Source organism: Aedes albopictus, chromosome 3 (genome assembly GCF_035046485.1).
Source record: "Aedes albopictus strain Foshan chromosome 3, AalbF5, whole genome shotgun sequence".
NCBI classification, from domain to species: Eukaryota; Metazoa; Arthropoda; class Insecta; order Diptera; family Culicidae; genus Aedes; species Aedes albopictus.
Genome location: NC_085138.1, coordinates 94,948,266 through 94,973,265, shown reverse-complemented (window position 1 = coordinate 94,973,265; position 25,000 = coordinate 94,948,266). Strand labels below are relative to the sequence as shown.

Genomic DNA, 25,000 nt, shown 5'->3' with positions numbered 1-25,000 from the left:
TAACGCGGTATAGTCAAATTTGGGTTCTCGCACGGAAGAGCCGATATGAGTGAAAAGAACTTATATTTGGGTTGATTTCTGGTTCCGTGTGGGTGGACCATACACGGAGAGACGAAACTACCCAAAAGTGAGTTCTTTCCACCCAACTTCGGGGTTGCGTGCGTCAAGCCAATTTTGAGTTGATGGAATCGATGTTTTTGTTGGGTTGTTCCCGCTTGCTTCCATGTGAAAAAAATACGTAATTTTAAGTTTATTCCACCCAACCAAGATTTTGACTAGGTTGTATTCACTCAAATTTGACTACTATGCTAGAAACTCAGTGTTGGCTTGACGCACGGAACTACAAAAGTTGGGCTGTTTCTCTCTTCACTCTCTGACAACAACAGAAAGAGCGCATGAAAAGGGAAATGAAAAAGAACTCAAAATTGAGTTTAAAAGTACCTAATTTTGAGTTTATCAGTTTCTCCGTGTAGGTTTTTTTTATTATTCTCTTATTTATTTAGCTTCACCGTGCGCGCTTGCCTTATTCACGGTTCACGCGCGCATTATTTTTTCATTGGGCCGACTACATGCATGCGTCAAATAAAAAGTCAAAACAAACAGAAACAGCTGTCAAAAAGTGTCAAAGTGTTTTGTTGAACGTGAACCATTTTTCACGGAACGATGAGTTTTCCTTCGCGCAGTCATTAGAACCGAAAGCAAGAGTGTGTGTTGTTTTCCGAAGTAGGTAAATACACTGTGGAGGCACCGTCGACGTCGTCAGCAAAAGCATAATCCGTTCCTGTAGGACCTTCCGGGCTGAACCGCGAAGCTGTTGTGAACCATCATCATGAGCAACTACTGACCGTCGTGTGTCACAACCCTTCGACGATGAATCTGCAATCCTTGTTCCAGGACTTCAATCCGAGGTGAGCTTTTTTTTTTGGGGTCTCTTTCTACGTGTTGGTGCTGATGGTTATAGATCTGTTGCCAGCCCGATACCGATGTACGACTTTTTTCAAGGTTCACAACATCGATCGGTGTCGCTGTCCGAAATTATTATTAAATAAAACGACGAACTATTACGCTCAATGCTTATTTGCTGATGAGAGCCTTCCGCTGCGTTGAACGGTGTTTGTTTACAGTTCCGAAGTGCAGCGCTAGACCGGTTCAAAGGGAGGGTAAAAAATCTTTCATCGTCACAGTAAATGCTTTATGATTTTTTCACCTAATGCAATAATTTCATATTCGTCTTTGGTAAACTTACATACTTACCTTACCTTACCGGTCAGACGAAGGCCTGAGAGTCTTCTGCCGTACGTAGGAATCGTCTCCATTCTACTCGATCCATGACTGTGTGTCACCAGTTCCGCACTCTGCGAAGGGTCCGCAAATAGTCCTGCACTTGATCGACCCACCTAGCTCGCTGCGCTCCACGTCTTCTTGTACCAGTCGGATGACTCTCGAGAACCATTTTAGTCGGGTTGCTTTCCGACATCCTGATGACGTGACCCGCCCACCGTAGCCTCCCGATTTTCGCGGTTTGATTCTCTCAGCAGCTGATGAAGCTGGCGGTTCATTCACCTTCTCCAAGTCCCGTCTTCCATTTGCACATGTTTCATGTCCATAGATGAATACCGGTCTAATCAGCTTTTCGTAGATAGTTAACTTCGTGTAACGGCAAACTTTGTTCTACACTCTGAAGAATTTTCACGTCCGATTTACGTGAAATATCACGTAGCTCATCCTTATTCTGAAAACCTCAATGATATATCATAGAGTTCTGCGGAATCCAAAGTAAGCTCGATTTCCTGCCACAATGCGTCTCTGAATTTCTCTGCTGGTGTCGTTGTCGACGGTCACCAGTGAGCCCAAGTACACTAATTCTACAACCGACTCGATTTCATCACCGTCGATAGAAATTCGCGGTGGCGGGCGCGGTGATTCCTCCCTGGAGCCCTTTGTCATCATATGCTTTGTCTTCGACACATTAATGACTAGGTAGTCCGTTTCGTCTGGCCTCAGTCTTTAGTCGAATGTGCGTTTCCGCCATCGTCTCAAATTTACGAGCTATAATATCAATATCATCAGCGAAACCAAGTAGCTGAACGGATTTCGTGAACATCGTGCGCGTTTATTATCCCCGCTCTTCTTATAACACCCTCTAAAGCAATGTTAAACAGCAAGCACGGAAGACCATCACCTCGTCGTAACCCTCTGCGAGATTTGAAGGGACTCGAGAATGTCCGTGATACTCGAACTATGCACCATCGTCGCCTTGATCAATAATATCAGTTTATCCGGGAATTTGTATTCGTGCATAATCTGCCATAGCTGGTCTCGATCGATTGTATCATACGCCGATTTGAAATCGATGAACAAGTGATGTGTGGGCACGTTGTATTCGCGGCATTTCTGTAACACCTGGCGGATGGCGAATACCTGGTCCGTTGTAGCGCGTTCACCCATGAATCCAGCCTGATATTGCCCCACGAACTGTATTGCAATCGGTAATAGACGGCATAATGTGTGAGGGAGTATCTTGTAGACAGCGCTCAGTAGTTGCCGCAGTACCATCTACAAGAAGGGTGACAAGTTGGATACTTTTCTATCCATTCCTCCGGTATACTTCCTCTTCCCAAATCTTGGTAATGACCCAGTGTAGTGCTCTCACCAGTGTACCTCCACCGTATTTTAGAAGCTCGCTTGGTAGTTGATCCAGTTCAGGGGCGACTCGTCCAGATGTCCAACATGTGCATTGCACGTGTGGAGCCACATTAAAAACGCGTCCAAAATAAAACTCTGAAACCGTTCATTATGAAAATCGTACGACGATGTTTCATACGCCTACGAGAAACACGTGCGTGGTAGATGCGTTACATTTTACGACCATCGTTGTTGATGCATGTTCATTTCTGGTATCGTACCGACCTGAGAGTACCGACGCGACCGGTATGAACCGTCGCGTTGCATGGGAGTGTTTTTTTCTCTCTTGCGTCTCTCTCAGAGCATTTGTTTGGTTGCAATGTTTATGTCGCCTGTTCATCTGCAACATCGTACATGCGAGGGGCCGTTTGTATAAGAATACATACGGGCATTTTTATCATTGTGTTGGTGTATGTTCAGTGCTGAAAAGCGGTCTGACTGTCCATCGCCAAGATCGCACTGGTTGTGACGGCGGTACCCGTATGCGGATGAAACAAACAGAGCCCACGAATGTAGCACGCTGATGTTTTTTCTGCACACGGCGCATGTGTTGTTGACTATGTTTGATGGATTATATTTTCAGCGGGGAATCAAAGGATCAACGCATTTCATGTTTACTGCTAATAGAGTTAAACAAACTTCACAAAATTTGATATTCTAAAAGTAAGTTCAAAAAACAATTTTGAATTGGTTCAATTGACTGATTCAATACGTTAGCATGTTGAGCAAATTTGATTTTGAAATCAGTGTATTGATCGGGTGGTTGTGAGCAAAGATTGATGTATTTTTTTTTATCTGATTATCCTTATGTTGTCATGTCGTGTTTGAGCTGGAACTAGATTAGTTGAAAAAGCATAACAAAGTTCATACAAACAAATGATGATAATAATATGCAATAATAATCAAATAATTTTTTGTACAGGCTCAACTAAATTTGGATGTGGTTACAACTGCGTGTTTATTCAGTACCAACCCATGTTCAATCACGAAAACAACATAAGTCATAATCATTCATCTGTTTCGCTTTGTATTAAGCAGATGTTTATAGAATTCGGCATACTTTTTTTGACGTAGGACTACGTCTCTCTTTTCTATACCGGGTGTCATTCTAAATTTTCAGAAATCGGCCGCGTTACGTTTAAAGTGGAGATTTTGAGCGTTAATAACTCAGCCATTTCTCATTGAATTTTCAAAATTTTGGCACCAATCGATTGAAAATCTTTACACCAATTATGTCCAATAATAATATTTGCTATTTTTCAATAACAAACTATTGAAAAATTGGGAAAAGTGAACCCATGTTTATTTCAGCCAATCACGATCGAGCACATTTTGGATGCTCCCGTTGAATATAAAAGCTACTGCTTCTTCGCATCTTTCCTCATTTGTCTTTGTCGTCTCGAGGTGAACGCATCGAACGAGAGCTGCCCACTTTCTTCGTTTGCGTTTTCGCTCATTATTCTTTGGCGGCCGTGTCGGCTCGGTGTCGGTCGTGTCGGTGGTTGGCGGCACCGCGGTACTGTTGCACTTTCACCTTCTAACCCTCTACCGCGGCAGACCAAGGAAGTGTTTCGAAAATCGGATTGATCGACGGTGGTGGCAGAGGCAGCAGAAAATTCCAAAGAAGGATCCGCCGTGACGGATGAATTTGCGAGTTGCGTCGGGGCTTCTTTCACGGATTGATTGACAGCGGCGCATTCGCTAATAGCATCAGTAATCGCATCCAGGGCAGCAAACGGCGGCATTCAACATTCAACATGGAGAAATCTAACACGCATTGCGTGGCATGATGAATTCATGTCATTTTCTGTCTAAAATCGTCCAATATTCAAACGGCTCTTTTTAGAGCCATCGAAAATTATTCCTCAAGAGTTGTGAATCAGATAATTATTTCATTCCATAAAACGAGAAAAGTGTGGTGTGACCGAAAAGTGAAAGATTGAATGCTTGGCGGCCCCACAACAATGATGATGCCGGCCACAAATGGTTCCATCCGGAATTTAGCAACGCTTTATCCTACTACTTGGACCATTTTTCGTGAAACATTGTTTAATTATAGCATTTTCGAGTTAAAATGATCTAAATCTTTCAATATTTTGGTTACTTTATTCGTTACATTAAACTTTTCAGAAATCGGCCGCGTTACGTTTAAAGTGGAGATTTTGAGCGTTAATAACCCAGCCATTTCTCGTTGAATTTTCAAAATTTTGGCACCAAACGATTGAAAATCTTTACACCAATTATGTCCAATAATAATATTTGCTATTTTTCAATAACAAACTATTGAAAAATTGGGAAAAGTGAACCCATGTTTATTCCAGCCAATCACGATCGAGCACATTTAGGATGCTCCCGTCGAATATAAAAGCTACTGCTTCTTCGCATCTTCCCTCATTTGTCTTTGTCGTCTCGAGGTGAACGCATCGAACGAGAGCTGCCCACTTTGTTCGTTTGCGTTTCCGCTCATTCTTATTTGACGACCGTGTCGGCTCGGTGGCAGTGGTTGTCGGCAAGGGTTCTGTTTCACATTCACCTTCTAAACGTTAGACACGCGGCAGACCAAGGATGTGTTTGAACATCGGATCAATCGACGGTGGTGATAGCATCCGGAATCGCACCCACGGCAGGAAGCGGCGGGCAAATTTTCGGGCAAACAGCACGGAGAAATCCAAGACACATTGCGTGGCATGATGAATTCATGTCAATTTCTATCTAAAATCGACCAATATTCAAACGGTTCTTTTCAGAACCATCGAAAATTATTACTTAAGAGTTGTGAATCAGATAATTATTTCGAACGGGAAAAGTGTGGTGCAACCGAAAAGAGAAAGATTGAATGCTTGGTGGCCCTGCAACAATGATGATGCCGCCCAGTAATGGTTTCATTAGGAATTTAGCTACGCTTCATCCTATCCGGAACATTTTTCGTGAATAATTATTTAATTATAGCATTTTTCGAGTTAAAATGATCTAAATCTTCCAATATAATGGTTACTTTATTCGGTCAATGAAACTTTTCTCATTTCTCGGTTGATCAACCGTTTCAAGCATCTGGTACATGCGGGGCGGGTCATGCAAACGAAATAAACTGGAATCCAGCCAAATGGGAGGAGCTTCATCTGCTAATCTAGGGGTATAAAAGCGGTGCCCTCTGTTTTGTTTCGTCATCATTCCAGTTTGAGTGTTCGCCGAGTGCGGATGTGTCTAACTAGCTCTCGTGACAAAAAAGCGTAGTTTTTCCGAGTTTTTCCTACGGATCCACATCGTAGGATGGAGACGGAGACGGAGGACCCGCAAGATGCGGCCGTTTTCTCCGGCGGCAAGCCCCCCAAGAGGAAGAAGACCTTGCCAGCTGCTGTCGTCACCGACGCCAAGCTTCACCAGCAGTTGCTGGAAAACAACCAGTACGGTGCACTGGAGGATTCGTCCCAAGCAAGCTGCGGAATACCCAACCCAGTGGTGTCGGCCACCACGAAGAAGAAGCAACCTCCCCTGGTCGTGAAAAACACCAGCTTCAGCGTGCTCGCGGAAAAAATGGTGCCCTGCAAAGTGGTGCTGCAGTACAAGTTAACCCGGTTCGGCACCAAAATCCAGTGCTCCACCGGGGAGGACGTCAACAAGGTGCAAAAGCACCTCCAAAAGTGCGGTCTGGAGTATTATACGTACGACAAACCGGAGGAGCGTCCGTACAGGGTGCTACTGAGAGGACTACCGTTGGTCGACCCCCAAACGGTGATTGCCCGGCTCAACGAAGAACACGGCGTTGTTGCTTCAGCCGCTCACGTCATCAGACGGAAAGAGGTAAGCGACGAATCGTTTTATCTCTTGCACTTCCCGAAGGGCTACACCAACCTCAAGAAGTTGCGGGAGGTGAAACACATCGGTCAAGTCCTGGTGCGTTGGGAGACGTACCGAAACAAACGGGTGGATGTTACGCAGTGCCTAAACTGCCTTCACCACGGACACGGCACGCGTAACTGCCACTTGAAGAGCCGCTGCAACAACTGCGGTGAAGCGCACGGATCCGAATCGTGCCCAGCGAAGGAGGCCCCAGCGAAACGGTGCGCTAACTGTGGCGGCGCACACCCAGCCACGGACCGCGGGTGTCCGAAACGGGCCGAGTACGTCAAGATTCGGCAACAGGCATCGACGGCTAACCAACCTGGCCGTAAGCCAAAGAAGACCCCCGTTGCACCACCATCAACAACAACGAATTTCCCTCCGCTACCGAACAGCTCGGCACCCTCCGAGGCTCCGAAGTTTTCTTACCCCTCGTTCGCCAACATCACCGGGACAAACCAACGCCGCATCGATCCTCGCATCCGTGCCGGTTCCATTCCATCAACACCGTCGGTGGACCCCCAATCCGGTGAAAGATCGGAGGAGTTGTACAGCTCGGCCGAGTTGTGGAACATTTTCACGGAGTTCCGTGCCCGTTTGCAACAGTGCAAAACAAAAGCGGACCAGGTGAGTGTCCTCGGTTACATGGTGTGCAGATATGGGGTCAACTGAACCCCGATCCATCCGCATCGCCAATTGGAACGCTCGCTCCATCAGAGCGAAAAAGATAGAGCTGGGTAACTTCCTTGCCCAGCACGATATCGACGTAGGAGTGTTAACTGAGACCCGGCTCCACCCTAAAATCAACTTTGCGCTTCCTGACCACTCCCTGGTCCGTCTCGATCGGCCAAACTCAAGCGGAGGCGGCGTTGCCGTCATCATCAAGCATGGCATCCGTTTCGAGATTCTTCCACATCCACGAACCACCGTAATCGAGGCAATCGGTGTGAAAATCCACGCTCTCCATGGAAGCCTCACCCTGTTTGCCGTCTACGCCCCCCGCCAATGTGTGGACAGCAATGGATCCTCAAGGCACTTCACGGAAGACCTGCACAAGCTTACCGGCAACCATACCAGATTCGTGGTAGCCGGTGATCTGAACGCTCGCCACACCCTGTGGCGAAATCACTCGGCGAACAAGAACGGCGAACTCCTTGCAGACCACCTGAGCATAGGTACGTATACTATTCACTACCCAGACGAGCCCACATTCCTCTCCCCAGCCGGAAGAACATCAACTCGACGTGTTCCTGTCGGACCTCGCGCTATCAAAGCCAACGACTATCCACGACCTGAGTTCAGACCACTACCCGGTGGTGTGCGAACTTGAGTGCAGCCCGACTCGGACTCCCCCGGCAAAGAGACGGGACTACCACCGTGTCAACTGGGTTACCTTCAGCCGGATGGTGGACAACCGTCTCCCAGAACAGCCTGATCTGTCAACCATTGAAGCCATTGATGACCAGCTATCGATTTTCGAAGAAGCCATCCACAACGCCGAAGACGCCTGCATCCACTGGGTACCGGTGCGAAACCACTTCGCGGCAATCGACCCCGACACCAGACGGCTCATACAAAGTAGAAATGCAGTCCGTCGGCAATTCCAGAGGGCCGGTTGCCTTGCGAAGAAAGAAGAACTCTCCGTGCTCCAAAAAGCGATTAGCGAGCGCATGGCTTTGATCAGAAATCAGCAATTCTCAAACAGCATCCAACAAATGCGGAACAACTCTAGGCCATTCTGGAAAGTGGCGAAGGTGCTCAAAAAGCGGCCGCAAGCAGTCCCCCCTCTGAGGGACGCAGACGGAAGCTGTCTGGTGTCTCCCCCTGAGAAAGCCAATGCTATCGCCGCCAAGCTAGTAGCAGCTCACAACCTTGGGGCCACGATGGTGAGCCCTCACGAAGAAGCCGTGGAAGAATCCATTGCCCAGCTGGAGGAAGCCGTCGACGATCAGTTTACCGGTCTGGTTACTGAGGAGGAAGTTCGCTCGGCCGTCAAACGCGGCAAAAATATGAAAGCACCCGGAGCTGACGGTATTTTCAACCTGGCGTTGAAGAAACTGTCCGGAAAAGCATTCCGCTTCTTGGCCGCTGTGTTTACTAGGTGCCTCCAGGTAGCGTACTTCCCTTCCAGGTGGAAGATAGGGAAAGTCGTCCCTATTCTAAAACCGGGGAAGGACCCTACGGCGGCAGCCAGCTACCGGCCAATCACCCTATTGTCGGCCGTGAGCAAAGTTTTCGAACGGCTAATCCTGCAACTGCTGATGGTGTACATCGACGAACACGGCATAATCGCTCCAGAACAATTCGGGTTTCGAAAGGGCCACTCCATTGTTCATCAGCTTGTTAGGGTGGAAAACACCATCCACCGGAACAAGATGCTGTCCAACAACACTGCCATCGTTCTGCTAGACGTTGAAAAGGCCTTCGACAACGTCTGGCACGACGGCCTAATACACAAGATGGTCCAAGCAGGCTTCCCGAACTACCTCACGAAGATGGTGAGGTGCTACCTCGCCAACCGATCCTTCCGAGTCTCCCTCTCAGGTGCGACCTCGGATACCCAAGCAGTAGCAGCGGGCGTCCCACAAGGAAGCATTCTGGGCCCAATCCTGTTCAACGTCTACACCTCCGACGTTCCTCAGCTACCAGGTGGCTGCACTCTGGCGCTATATGCTGACGACAGCGGGATTATGGCAAATGGACGGACGCCAAAAGTCTACCGCTCGAGACTCCAACGGGGAGTTACAGCGTATGTCGCCTACCTCGCGGCGTGGAAAATAAAAGTGAACGAGTCGAAGAGTCAGGTCATCCTTTTCCGGCATCGTCCCTCTCCAAAACTCCTCCCACCTCCGGACTGTGTCATCCGGGTAAACGGCTGCCCGGTCGAATGGATGAAGGAAGTCGAATACCTCGGCATCACCTTCGACGAGAACCGAACTTACCGTTCGCATACGGACAAGCTGCGGAACAAAACCCTCGGACTCCTGAAGGCCCTGTATCCTCTGATATGTCGGAGGTCCCGTCTGTCGCTGAGGAACAAAATCGCCGTGTTCAAATCCATCATCGCCCCGATGATAGGCTACGCCATGCCGGTGTGGGGGACGTGTGCAGAAATGCACAAAAGAAAGCTGCAAGTGGCACAGAATCGGCTGCTGAGGATGATCCTAGATGCCCCCTTTGGAACGAGAACAAGCGATCTACACCGGGACGCCGGGTGCAGAAGAGTAGACGATCGTATCGCTGAAGCCATCGACGGATTCATACTGAGCGCCGCTGGCTCGGAGCACCCGCTCATCCGAGCGCTGGTATCATAGGATTTTCAAATTTTGAGTAGTATGTAAGTAGGTTATAAAATTAAAATATCATTGATGCAACAGATGCATCAAAACACAAAACATGTAAAAACACAACAACACAACAACAAAAATCATAGATTTTAAGAAAGAAGAACAAAGGATGAAAAATTTACATTATATCACTTAAACACACTAAAAATATGTAAAACACAAACAAAAGAGATAATAAAAATTAATTTAAAGTTAAAAAAAAAAAGTTTGTTTCGTCATTTGCGTTGGATCAGTCAAGGAGGTTGGTGTCATCTCCGGCCCGACAAAAGCACACATCGACCCAGCGACGATTCTCTGCTCGGCCAGGAATCTCATCCACGGCATCAAGCTGCGGGTTAGTTTTCGAAGGCATCCAGAATTCAACGCGAAGAAAACCAACACGCATTGCGTGGCATGACGAGTTCATCAAAATCGTCCATAATACAACCGGTCCTTTCCAGGACCACAGAAAATCTTTCCTACACGGAACCGCCAAACTACCCAAAATTGAGTTCTTTTGACGCAATCCCATAGTTCCGCCCAATAAGTCAATTTTGAGTAAATCGATTAAACTCACACTAGGTAAATTGCCTTTACCTCCAGCAAAAGAATATACTTAAGAGTAGGTAAATTCATCCCAAATTTGAGTATACCTACATTTACTCAAAATTGGCTTATTGGGCTCAAGGACCCCCATTGGGTAGACGCATCTCTGTTTGTTTTTGACAACATCGGTGGGGGGAAGAGGGAAAACAACCTAATTTTGGGTAACTAGTTTTTTCGATATACTCAGCTTTGAGTAAAATCGACCCAAAAATTAGGTAGTTTGATTTCTCCGTGTACAGAAAAGCTTAGTGCTATCAAAAGTGAAAAATAGGGCACTGCATTGTTTTGATTTTGCAAGGAGTTTTGACATTTCGTGGCCTTGTTTACAAAATCTAAATAAGAGAAAAAGAGAGGGAGAGACTTTCGTGCAGAGCCCTATAGCTCCGCTTTTCAGCAAATGTGATTTGATCCAGGGCAGCAAGCAGTGGGTCAGATTTCGGTGGCCTAGCATTTAGCGTGGCGAAAACCTAAGTGCATTGCGTGGCATGATGAATTCGTGACATTTTCTGTCTAATATCGTCCATTATTCAAACAGTCCTTTTCAGGAGCATCGAAAATTATTCCTCAAGAGTTGTGAATTGAAAAATTATTTCATTCCATCGATCCGGAAAAGTGTGGTGCAACCGAAAAGTGAAAGAATGAATTGGCTCAGCAACAATGAGGATGCCGGCCACTAATGGTTTAATTCGGAATTTAGCAACGCATAATCCTATCCGGACAATTTTTCGGAAAATATTGTTAAATTCTAAATATAGTCACATTAAACAGCTCTAAGTCATCTAATATTTTGGTTACTTCATTCGATAAATGAAAAATTTAACATACGAGAATTTTTTTTTTCGGTGTATTAACCGTTTAGAGCGACGGAGCATACGGGGCGGGGCATGCAAATGAAATAAACTGGAAAGCCAGCCAAATGGGAGCTTAAACTGCTTATCTGGGGGTATAAAAGCTGTGCCCTCAAATTTCTTTCGTCATTTTCCTTGAATTAGTCAAGGAGGGTGGACGTCACCTCCACAGCTGGGCAGCAGCACATTAACTGCTTCGATTCTCGGCTGATAGTAACATGAATCTCATCGATGGCAGCAAGCGGCGGGCTAGTTTCTGGTGGCATCCTGCATTTAGCGCGAATAAAACCAACAAACGGTCCTTTTCAGGATCACCGATAATCATATTATTATAGAGTTGAAAATCAGATAATTAACTCCATCAATCGAGAAAAGTGTGGTGCAACCGAGAAGTGAAATATTGAATGCTTGTTTACTTAGAAATCATGATGCCGGTCACTTATGGTTTCACACTGAATTTAGCAACGCATTATCGCATCAGGAACATTTTTCGTAAAACATTGTTTATTTCTAACATTTTTCGAATTGAAATAATTCGCATCTTCCAATGTTTCGGTTACTTTATTCGTTCTATGAAAATTTTCTCATTATTCTCGGTTGATTGATCGTTTGAAGTGTCCGGAGCATACGAGGCGGGTTATGCAAACAAAATAATCTGGAAAGCCAGCCAAATGGGAGGAGCTTCATCTGCTAATCTAAAGTCATAAAAGCTGTTCCCTCTGATTTCTTTCGTCATTTTCATTGGATCATTCTAGGAGGGTGGAGGTGGAAGTCACCTCCACAGCTGAGCAGCAGCACATCAACTGCGTCGATTCTCGGCTGATAGCACCAGGAATCTCATCCTCAGACCACGGCAACAAGCGGCGGGCCAGTTTCCGACGGCACCTACAGGGCTGTTACAGATGGCGCGGATTTTGCGTTTTTCACGGTTTTTGCGTTTCGCGCGGATTTCGCGCGTTTTTGCTAATTTCGGCGCGGATTTTGCGGAAATGGTTTTCAAATGCACTTACCGTCAAACGGGGTTACTTGCAACACGATGACATACACTAAATGTGAATCATTTTCTAATAATAATGAAAACTAGTATGCCCTACTATTTCGGTTATAGCGATTATGTGTATCAAAGATCGATTCAGTATAAAAATTAGCTTTGTGTCTTTGTTTATGGTTTAGTTATACTGTTAAAACGGATTGCTCATTTTATGCCATAAAAACAAGTATGAAAATCGTGCTTGACCTCTCCCTTATGGTAAGTGCGATAAGTCTGATGACCCTGCTTGCAGTTAGGGTACCTAATAGTAAACTTATCTAAACGATAAAAGTTTGATAAACTTATCGAATAAGTAATGCAAAAAATCATTGTTATATTCGACAACCACTATGGGGTAACTTGCAACAGTTGAATTTGACGAAACCTTCTATTATTTATCTTCATTTCACGATATATTTGACAGAAATAACCGAAATGGATCATTTATTGATTACGTAACTCGTTCAGTTTCAAATGACAATTTATTTTTTTTTGCACGTGACCTTCAAACAATGTGAGGAAATACCACATTTTGAAGTTTCATTCATGTTTCATCATGTTAAAAGTTCAATTTTTGTTCATGAACGCTGTAAAGCAATCACCAACATCAATTCTGAACCTAGATGGAGTAAATTATTTCAGTTTAATACCCATATTAGCGAGTTTGACATTTACAAAGTAGAATAGGTGTGTTTTAATCATGTTAATTTAGCTGAAATTGCCAAACACCACTTCAAACTGAAGGCTACTTGAAGATGACTCACTCTACCTTTTCAAGAAATGACAATAATCATTGTTGACATTTTGTAATGAGTGCTAAGTCACGAGAATCATATACATTTTGTGTTTGAGGGACGTGAGACCTGTTGCTAAAAGATATACTCTCGCTTGCAATAACTATCAATCCTTTCGTGAAAAATTATATGTCAATTGGTTAGTGTACATCTTTTCATGGTATGTTTCATGCATAGCATCAAAAATTTACAATACAACTAAAAACTAGAATGTTAGTGCTGCTTAATGATAGCTAACTTAGCTTCATGTCCTATGTTGCAAGTTACCCCACAGATGGGGAAACTTGCAACAATCATGTATTTCGCACCTCCTGATTAGGTGGCAACGTATTTTGGTAAACCAAGTGCTGCATAGTAATCTACTCGGGGTAATTAGCGTACACGATGCTTCACAGGATGTTTCAAATGTTTAGATTTTCAATGATATTACTTCAAAGTCGAAAAGTGTTGCAAGTTACCCCATTTGACGGTACATCAAACATTTAGACAAGTAGCTCAACGAAACCAGAAAAAAAGGCTTTTAAATTAGTGTTATGGAATGTTGTGCTTAATTAAAATCAATGTTAATAGTCCCTAGCTTGGAGTGCTAAAGTTACACTGCAATAAACGCATTTGTTAAACTGAGAAGATCCTCTACTGAATTTCTTAGTCAAAATATTGAGTCTTAATTGATTTCTGTCTTAACCCCGAAATCAATGTTTGGCTAAAATTTTGGATAGAATGGCTAGATTTCTGAAATAGTTGTTTCTTGGTGCTTCTTTTTTATGGAATTTGCAAAGAGATGTCTACCGGAAGTGTTAGAGAAACGTTTTGTTGAATTTTGTAGTTAAATTTAACAGAATCTTGTAAAGAAAATCATTGGTTTTGTAGACTGTGTGTGTCGTAAGAAATCAAAATAAAAAAGGTACAGGTAAGACGTCCTGGAGCTTTTTATGATTACATTCTTAGATAATTCCATGGGAAAGACTTTAAAAACTCTGGATAGAATAAATATTATTCATTAGAAATTTCTAGCGATTTTTTAAACATGCAAGAATTGCTTGGTTCATTATGGATCAGTTTCAAACTGACGGAATTGACGAAATTCCAGAATCAGTTATTACTACTTGCGAAACAATTTGTCTTGCTAAAACTATGATTTCCGATCGGAGCACCTGTTGTGAGGGGTACAGTTATCCAAGGGTTTCCTGGTAGATTTTTTTCTGCAAAATACTCGAAAAAAATGTTGAAGCTTTCGAAACCCTTAAAATAAGAACATTTTGCTGAAATATCCATCCAATCCTAATTTCCAAGGGTGTGGTGTGACCAGAAACTCTTATCATAAATGATCCAATGAATTTATACTTTTTCAAGTATCTCTTGCTTAATGTTCAGAACATTGTATAAACATCGCCCTAAGGAATAAAATTTAGTGGTGACTGGTGATTCAATCAGAAATTTCACCAGTATTACTCCATTTGTTTCTGCAAAAAGTAATCCTTGAATTTCTTTAAAAGTTTTTCAAAATTCTCAAATAATCTTTTGGGATTTCAGGATTTTACTCATAAGATAATCAAGCTTATGATTATTTCAAAAGTTCAAAAGCTGCCTTTTTATCGTAAAATAGTTGCACTGGTTGATAAGCAATCAAACAATTATTGATCCAAAACTTATTACTGTATTGCAATTAAAACAACAAGCCTGTTCGCAATATGTTTAAACTTTTGTTTGAAGTAGAAGTGCTTATACTAAGTCATGGATTAGTAATTAAAAATCAACTTATTAATCACTCTTAAAAAATAGGGATTTACATGTGCCGTACTGCCTATGATCGCATATCAGTCCCATATTTGCTGGGTTTCCTATTCATATGGGACAGCTATGTGATCATAGGCAGCGTTAACCATCAACGTACGTATGTAAACATTTCATGACTGAATGGCAAATTTGACTCAATTTTACATCCATCATGTATGTTTGAGTTAGTTGCATAAAATGTCAACGAACCTATCTGATCAGATAGGTAGAAACAGTTTTACATTTATCGTCTTTCTCACAACTCGGTGATATAGCCGAGAGGTATAGTACATGCCCCTCAATCAGCGGACCAGAGTTCGAATCCAGTTCATTATTTTACTTACATATGTTTTATTTCTCGCTTCGGCTCTAGCGATTGCTAGCTCGACTTTATTTGTAATAAAAGACGTAAATTTGTGTCAAACGAGCCGCTCCTTTTATGTGCATCCAAGTGAACTTAAATTTACATGTTTTTTTCTAAGAGTGATTGATCAATTGATTTTCTCTTAAAAATTTTGGCTTTTAGTAAGTTTGAGTCATCAAAGCCATATGTTTTGTACTGGCGCGGATTTGATGACCTTGGCGCGGATTTCAAATGTTTTGGCGCGGATTTTGCGGTTTTCAAATCGACACTTTTGTAACAGCCCTGCACCTAGCATTGTGCACGTATAAAACCAACACGCATTGCGTGACATGGAAAATTCATCAAAACCATCCGTTATTCAAATGACCTTTTTCAGGACTACCAAAAATATCATTCCATTAATCCAGAGTAATGAATTGGATTCTATTCCTCCTCAATCGATAAAAGTTTAGTGCAATCAAAAAGTGAAAGATTGAAAGCTACATTGCTCAGCAAAAGTAAAGCAAGATATTATTATTCTCATCCACGACAGCAAGGTGGCCCAATTTCGGATGGCAGAGCAGAGAAAACCAACACGCATAGCGTGTCATGATGAATTTATGTAATTTTCTAAAACCTATTTCTAAAATCGTCCATTACCTAAACTGTCCTTTTCAGAACCACCGAAAATGATTCCTCAAGAGTTGTGAGTCGGATAAATTTAATCCATCGATCTGGAAGCATTTATTTACGAAGGTCGGACAACAATGACTCGAAAAATCAGCTGATTTAAGACTTCAAATGAAAGGGCCCATTTTGATATATTAAAGTCGGAACCTCATTCCAGCCTTTGTCCTACGTCAACATTGCGGTTATGTCTCAGACATTACCCACCCCTAGTTTTTCAAGTTCGATCTCAAAACATAAAAAAGTATCAGAATTTGTAGTATATACGATGTTATTTATATTCTCTGCTTCGTAAATTAGCCAAACAAAAAAGTTGAACATGTAGCCGAAAAGGTCACGAGTCGCCCCTGATCCAGTTGATCTGCTCCAGCGGCTGTGGTGTTTTTCAACCGGCCAACCTCTTCCTCAATCTCTCGAAAGTTGGGGGCTGGAAATTTTTCGTCCTGCGTACTCCTAGATCTGTAATCACTACACCTTCAGTACTTGCAACGTCGCAATTGAGGTGCTCATCGTAATTGTTGTCAACAATACTTCCAACTAGATGTTTTGCTCGAGTGTCTTGGCGCGTCGACGTCGTCAACGATTGATGATTTTGCCCCATAAAATCTTCGAAATTTGTATGATGCGTAGATTTCGGCCAGATCTCCTCTACCCTTAGAGATTATGTAGTGTGGGTGCGCCCCAACAAAATTACATTTAGACGGATGAAAAGTATCAGCTCTCATTGTTATTATTCACTTTTTTTTTTTACTTTCAGTAAATTCGTCGTTCATTGCTGTTTGTTCACATTCACGGTCCTATTTTGTCTACGCTTGGACGAATTCATAGGTAAGGAGGTTCCTTTTATAAGATGTAGGGTATTGGTTCCCTTATTAAGCATGTGGCTCTCATTTTCATCCTACGAAAAACAAAGGATTGAAGCGCTGTTTGTTTTGTTTCTTATTTTTGTATTTTTTATTAGAAGTGAGCACCCATGAAAACAAAAAGAACGGAATCAATCGGTGCCGTAATCGCCTGTTTTCAAATAAGATGAATAAGGGAGCGTGAGATTTCTGATGGAACACATACCCTACTTATGAAATACAAATATTATCTCTTATTGGATACTTTGACTATTTCAACTTAAGATTGTAACGAATATCTCATTAGTTTTTGATTTCCATAATTTAGTTATATTAGGGGACCCTATATCCACAGCTGTTAAGGCGTGGGTATTCAGCATGACCATGCGGAGGGTGAAGGGTTCGATTCCCGGTCAGTCCAGGAACTTTTCGTAAGAGAAATTTTCTTAACTTCCTTGGGCATAGAGTATTTTCTCACCTCGAGCTCAAAGCTTTCTCGCAACTTAAGTATGTGTGGGTGACCCTTATTTGATTTTACAAAATGTTTGTTAAAATTAAAATGTAGGAGGCCTTTAAACACCATTTTTTGATAGCATGCTTCTGAACTGAGATACATATGTGGTAGCATGAGTAGCAATGAGTAAGTCCTAAAAAGTTAGGGTTATTTAGAATCAAATACGATGTAGGGGCATGTATTCCAGGTACCCAGCAGAGGGTCTAACGAATTTCAAGTAAAATTAACATCTGGTTCTGCTGCAGATTGGCCCTACTGGGTGATATTCATACCGCTATGGGTATGGAAGTCGATAGCCACCTTGGGAGCGATCGTTGGAGCCATAGTATGGTGTCGTTATCCACACTACAGGTAAGATAGAAGAAGTTTTTCAATACAAAGAACTATTAACGAAATGCTAATTACACACCAATTAATACATCTATTTCAGGGTCGAGGGAGATTCCTATTCACACTTCAAAGCAATGCTGATATCGCTGTCGCTCCATCTGATACTGTTGATGTTCGAGCTGTTGGCCTGTGATAGATTGACCTCCGGGAGACACCTGTGGGTGCTGGTGTTCATCCCGCTCATATTTGGTAGCGTTGCCAGTGTAGGCGCTTGCGTGTGGGCAGTAAAGCACGACCGATCGTTTGAGGTGAGCACATTAGGAGGACGCTTCCAAACTTGTTGAAGATTTTTAAAATTTACTACCTTATCTCTTTCCATTCCCACAGTTGGAGCTGTTCTGCGCGGTGAACGCGCTGCAGTTCGTGTTCCTTCCGCTCAAGTTGGACGGATTCGTTTCCTGGAGCTGGGAAGTGGTGTTCGTGCCACTGTGGATCGTGCTGTGCCTCTGCCTGGTGGCAGTGCTCTATAGTATAATATTCTGCGGTATCCTTCTCCGGACGCCGGAAGTTTCACCGCAGCAGAAAAAGTCGGCCATCAATTCGGCGATCGGCAACTGTGCCACCGTGCTTCCAATCCTAGTGTTTCAGGTGCTGCTGGCGGACAAGCTGGACGAGGATCTCGATTGGCCGTTCATAGCCGTGGCCGGACCATTGCTGTTGACGCTGTTCGTGCTGATCCTGCTGAGCTTCAACGCAAAGGGCGGCAATAAGTGTGAGTAAACGGCGTTCATCTATCATTCATATATGGTCGCAAGCACCAACGCAGTTAATGCGAAATTTAAACCCGATTTTTAAAAATCCAGATTTAATTTGAATACTCCATTCGGTAAGCATCAAAGAGCTTCAAGAGAGGAAACACGCAGCCATCCTGTTTCTTGTGATAGACCAGAACGCGGAAGTGTCAATTTCAATCAGCAGGTGTTTATTTACCATGTTATTTACTCTATTTTCTTGCAGAAATTCTGTCGTGAATTTCTCCAGAAAGTTCGACGAGAATTTCTCCAAAAATGTCTTCCAGAAATTCCTCAGAGAATTATTAGATAAATTCCTCTAGAAATTCTTCAAGAAATCCCTCTAGACATTCCTCTGGGAATACCTTCAGCAATTTCTCTGGGAATTCTTTCTGAAATTCCTTTGGAAATTCATCGATGAAATATTCCAGGAATCCTCCAGAAGTTTCACCGGGAATTCCTCAAGAAACTCTTCCATTAGGTTTCCCAGAAACTCCTCCTTGTTGGAGCTAGTCCACCATGGCCACGCAGGCCATAGCGATGCTAGCTCCGTCGATGGCTGTTTCTAAATTACAATGAAATTAGAACATAAGACACCTTCCATAAAACTAGACGGCTGCCGACTGATACCTCAATCTGCAACCGCCACACTCTTTATTCCATTCAAGTATATACAATTCAACAAACTTCTTCCAAACTTCATACCTCTGCCATCTCTCCAACAATTGTACCTACCAACAATACTGCCGCCGTTCACGTACCTGAAGGTTCGACGCTACCCGAGCGTTCAACGGTACCTAACTTCCGACACTCCTTGATGTATTTTAGAAACTCCTCCGGGAGGTGCTATAAAAATTCCTCCGGGGAATCCTCCAGAAATTTCTCCGGGAACTCCTGCAGAAATTCCTCAGAGAATTCCCTTAGAAATTCCATCGAAAATTATTCCAGAAACTCCTCCGGGAATCGCTCGAGAAAATCCTGCGGGATATCTTCAAAAATTCTTCAGAAAATGTTTTGTTTTGGGAAATTCATGCAAAAAAAAATCCTCTAGATATTCCTCCATAAATTCCTAGAGGAATTTCTCCCTGGGCTTGGATTATATCTTCCAGGAAGCTTTGATTTCAGGCATGTGGTCGATGGCCTTTGCAGTAATGATTAGAATAGCTGAATGTATAATCAATGGCAAACAATTCTGTAAGAATCAGATCTCCAAGTCATCTGATATAGTTATACTGATCATGACGCTGCATAGTATATCGAACATTTGTCGAAGTCATTTATGTGCCGGGAAAATATAATTCCAAGTTGGAGAGAATATTACAAACTGAGGGAGAGTAATAGGCCCAGTCAGACCCCTGAATGGGCAATGTGGGTTAGTTTATGGGAATGCCATTGAAGGTTTGTAATATTCTCCGAGGCTTTCGAAATCCAACAGGGCGCGTCCCCGGGTTGCGGATAGGGGGAAAAGGGAGATTTTTCACATTTGTACTGTAATCAGCCAATGTGGTATTATCTCCTATGGTGTTGTAGTGCAAATGAATGATCTCATTCTATGGGAATTCGAACCTTGTAATGTATTGTTTATCAACTTCAATTTTCTAAGCTTGATAAGGTTTTGAAGACAAACATGAGATGAGAGAATTGCCTAATAGGAAAGTCACATCAGCAAAGCTTTTACATATGCAAATGCTATCCATGGGGTCATGTCTAGCATTTAATATGTATGGCAATGACTGATTCTTACCTAGCAGGGGTACTACAAGACCACGCGGACAATTCGATTAAAGGCTTAATTTTTTTTTTTTTTTTTTTTGCTAGGTTTCTAGCTGCACTCTGAATAGAGTTGAAACCTCTACACTAGACCCGAAGATAGAAAAGAGTACGTAATCTTTCAGAAGCAGTTTGCCAGCCGTACGCGGAAAATGATATCCATTAAGACACTGTTGCCTACTGACTCAGAAAGTTACGGTAGAAGGTTGGAAAGTTTTCAATTGGTCAGTCAGTCAGGATTTGCCTATGTAGTGTTATGGTCACACGGTTTGTGTTTGTCGTCTTGTTCGATTTTGTGGTATGGTTCAATATGTTTTTCTTCTCGTTAAGTCAGTTGTCGTATGTTTGTTTTTTTTTTTTCATCGAATCAATCAAACCCTGTATGTTAAAATATAGTCGATCCTGTGTCAAATTGTTTTCTTGATTTCGCTAATCGTTTTCTACTTCTCTGTGTTCATCTCTTGTGTCCTTAAATTGTCATCGGTCCAAAACCCACAGAAACATGCAACTGAACTTCTGATATTTTTCTGTTGGTGTCAAAATGCCATCTAAGAGATAAACAAAAATACGACAAGTTGGTCAGTTGATTGCAATAAAATTTTAAAATAATAAAGATTGCTTGTCAACTATTATGTATTCGTCCTCCTACAAATACTATGAAAAATGTTCAAATTCGTTCAATTGTCCTATCGGTCCTACCAAGATAAACCATGTCATATTCTCATGCGCGGCCTAGAAATGTCAACCTAGTCATACAAAAGTAACGTTGTTCAGTTAATAAAAAGCAATCAGTTTTTCGTCCAAACTGTCACGTCGAACGCATTGACGTCAACAATGCGTTTAAGTGTTCGCACGTTAGCTTCGAATCTATCAGCACAATTAAGTGCTGCAAATCTCCTTCCCACTATCAATTCTTCGGTCGATTTTAATTGCTTTATTTAAAGAAAATATGACCAACTAACATTCTAAAAATTCGAAAAAGCGACTATGACATTAATGAATTACTAATCAAAATCAACCGAGAAACGTGGGAAATAGAGCCCAAACAACATTTTGAAGTCAGCTGGCTGTAAAAGGTTCCAAAACCTGTCACAAATCCTATAATGCTTTTATTAGGATTTGTAACAATCATCAAAACCTTCTCAAATCCAACCGACTTGGAACTATTGCTTGGGAATAGACTCTAATGAGCCCTGGCGGATCCTCCATGTTTATCGAGCATGTCTGGTGCATATGATCAGCCATACTCCATCTGCAGCAGCCGGTTCGTGATGAACCGTTGGAGGCGCATTAAAGTGTTAAAAAGGTGATATGTTTCACTAAAGAACACTACATTACAATAATCAAAATGAAACTCCTTCACTTTAATACCGTCAACCCCTGCGAACTTGGCCAGGGAATTCGATTAAAGGCTTAATTGGGGATAATATATTTTCCAGAACTGAAGGGACACTTTTTCCGGGGTGACTGGCGAGTCGGAGAGGGTAGAAGTTTCCGTTTGTTATAATTGACAAAATAAACAATCGGGCGCTTTTTCTTTCTATGACTTGCTTGGTATTTTGTGGATTATTGTTTTTTGGTTTTGGAAGGTATGCGATTCACTATTGAGCCTTAAAATTATTTTGCATCTGAATAGCATTGATATCGTCAAGTCTGCACCAACACCCTAATCCCACACCAAAATACCCTTTTCCTATCCCATGGCGTTTATGTGGTCAGCAAAGACTATTCAGCCATTACCCCTCCTTATCATCGGCTTTGGACTGACTTGCGCTCTCATTGCCCCACCAAATGCTGCAAAATGAAAATGAAAAAATGAAAAATAAATTCCTAGAGGAATTTCTTTAGAAATTTTTCAGTTTACTGTTCTAAAAACCAGTCAAGGAATTCCTCTAGAAGTTCTTGCGGGAATCCCTCACAAATTCCTTTGTGAATTCCTTCACAAAATCTTTCAAAATGTCTCCGGGAATTCCTCCAGAAACTCCGCTTGGAATTTTGCAGAAGTTCCTCATGAAATTTTGCAGAAATTCCTTCGAGAATCCCTCCAACAATTTCTTCGTGAATTCCTCCAGAAATTTCTTCGAGATTTTTTCAAGAAATTCCTCAAATTTAGGTACCATTCTTCAAAAAATCCTCCAGAAAGTCCTCTGGAAATTTCTCTAGGAATTCCTCTTGGAATTCACGCAGAAATTTCTACCGAAATTTTTCCGCGGATTTCTCAAGAAAATCATCCAGGAATTCATCCAACATTTCTTCAGGAACTTCTTCAAGAAATCCCTTCAGAAATTCCTTCATAAAGTTCTTCAAAATTTTTTCCGGAAATTTGTCTAAAATTTTCTCTGAAAATTCCTTCGGGAGTTCATCCAGAAATTCTTCCGAGAATTCAACCATATATTCCTACGGAAATATCCCAAGAAGTGCCCACCCTGGCCAAGTTCGCGGGGGTTGACGGTATCAAAGTGAATTGTAATGTAGTATTCTTTAGTGAAACATATCACCTTTTTAACACTTTAATGTGCCTCCAACGGTTCATCACGAACCATTTGCTGCCGAGATGCATCAGACATCTCGGTTGGATTTGAGATGGTTTTAATGATCGTTACAAAGCCTAATAAAAGTATTATTGAATTTGTGGCAGGCTTTGGAACCTTTTACAGACAACAGATGTTGACGCCAATGCGTTCAACGTGACATTTTGAACAATAACTGATTGCTGTTTATTAGCTGCATAATGAAAATAACTTTTTGACATAACACTGACATAGAGTAGATAATACATCTTTCGTTTGATAAGTCAAAGCAGTAATACTATCTACATAGACACGGACACGGACTACAAACACTTTCTACCGTAACCTTCCGGGTCAGTTTGCAGCAGGGTCTTCTTGGATGCCACCCCACCCGTGCCTTATAAGCATTACTCATTTGGCAGGGATCCTCAAGAAATTTTCTTCTTAAGAAATTTCCGCACGGATTACTTAAGGAATTATCTCAGGGATTTCTCCAGAAATTACCTCAGCATCCTCAAAGAGTTCCCCGTAGGGATAACTCAAGGAATTTCCGCACGTAATATTTGAAGAGTTTTCTCAGGGATTACTCAAGAAAAATTTTCAGGGATTTCTCAAGAAATTACCTCAAAACATCGTCAAGGAATTCCTTCAAGGACTTCTCAAAAAATTTTCGCAGTGATTGCTTAAGGTGAAACTGGATCTTTTTTTCTCATTTTTTGGTTTTTGATTTTTTTTTATAAAATACACGCAGAAAAAAGCATGGTAAAATCAAAAATATTTCAGGTAAACTCAAATAAATTGTCAATTTGTTCTGGCAACAAAAATAAAACTGTTTGGAGCAAATCGAACTTCACATTTGAAGCAAATTCAATGCATTTTTGAAACAAACATGCATCTTCTGACAGGTTATGTTAGAAACAAATGTAAACATTTTTGTTTTTTTGTGGCAGGTCGGCCCTATACGGAAATATTTGTTTTCCAATTAAATTTACAAAGTCATTTCTTTCTCTCGGACAACCCACCACCCGCTTGGCACTTTCAATGCCAACATCATGTAGATAACATACGCTCCCGAAATCAATGGGATTTCGTGGAAAGTTTTGGTGAAACTTGACTTTTCAGGCCAAACATGTCTAAAGGTCCTATCTGCAGAAGAGAGGCTCTCTTTCGTTAATATCTCAGCTGTTTGTTTGTATTATGATTGTCTCCTTGCATTGAACGATAGTCAAAACAATCGTCTTTTGATTTGTACTGCAAAAATAGTTGAAATGTGTAGGGAATCGCGCCACTTGGGCGGTGGCTCCTATTTTCGTCTGTTTTCCACTATAATTCAGTCAAATTTGAACCAATTGACACAATTTTTAGAATGCAGTGAGATAGCTATAGTATCTACCCGTGTACAACATTTCAAGTCAATTGGTTCGAAATTGACTGAGTTATAGTGGAAAACAGACGAATATAGAAGCCACGGCCCAAGTAGCGCGATACCCTACCATTACATTGCAACAATTGAAAGAGCAAGTGAACAAAGAGAGCCTCTCAAATGCAGATAGGACCTATTGAAATGTTTGGCCTGTTTTTTGCAGGAGGAAATCTTGTTTGGTGCTGCAGCTGGAGCTTGAGAGTTTTGTTTTTGTTCTCGGCAGAACGGGGGGCTCTTCAATGGGTATTGTAGAAATCAATATGTAATTAAGTTAGTTTTGAAAATTAATATTTTAGTTTTAAATATTTTATCAGTTTACCGAATAAACATAAATATTTTTGTTTCAAACGAACGAAACTTGTCTCCGTGTAACGAAGCAATATTTTCAAAATCGTTTTTCGTACACATGTAGAGTGAGATCAAGGTATCTCTTGTTTTTTTTTTTCTTGTGGAAAATATTTTTTCGTTTTTAAAGAAACCATTTTTACGCCGAAATCGGCGCACTAAGATTAAAACTCGTATTTAAATCATGGATAATACCGCATGGTGCTTAAGAAAATCGAGGATAATACTTGATTGGCGTCTAATACGCTGTGGAGCTTACCGCCATTAGTATGTTCAAAACATTTTTGAAAAGATAAAACTAAAGTCAAACATTCTACAACACATAATTTAGATCGCAGCTGCGTCCTTCTAACCCGGGGAATGTCCTACAGATCACTCTTGACCTGGTCCGCAGTGCTCCAGGTCGTCTTGTACTAGCCGGATCTCTTGTAAATACATTCTGTTTAGGATTTCTATCCGGCATGTTTGCAACATGTCCTGCACCATGCGGTCGACACTGTCGTACGCCGCCTTGAAGTCGAAGAACAGGTGATGCGATGG

General features: G+C 42.1%; 1 protein-coding gene and 1 long non-coding RNA gene across 2 annotated transcripts in view; both read left to right on the top strand.

The window, feature by feature from the left end:
- Nucleotides 1-25,000, top strand: part of LOC134291450 (uncharacterized) — a 383,602-nt gene that overhangs the window by 267,828 nt on the left and 90,774 nt on the right. The gene's annotated exons all lie outside the window — the stretch shown is intronic.
- LOC109425571 (transmembrane protein 185B) lies at nucleotides 599-18,393 on the top strand (the record flags this gene model as incomplete). Its single annotated transcript, XM_062859923.1, is given in 5 exon segments — nucleotides 599-908; nucleotides 16,693-16,763; nucleotides 17,537-17,642; nucleotides 17,722-17,929; nucleotides 18,009-18,393. Coding segments are annotated over 5 exon segments (808 nt in total), but the record flags the coding sequence as incomplete, so codon positions are not given.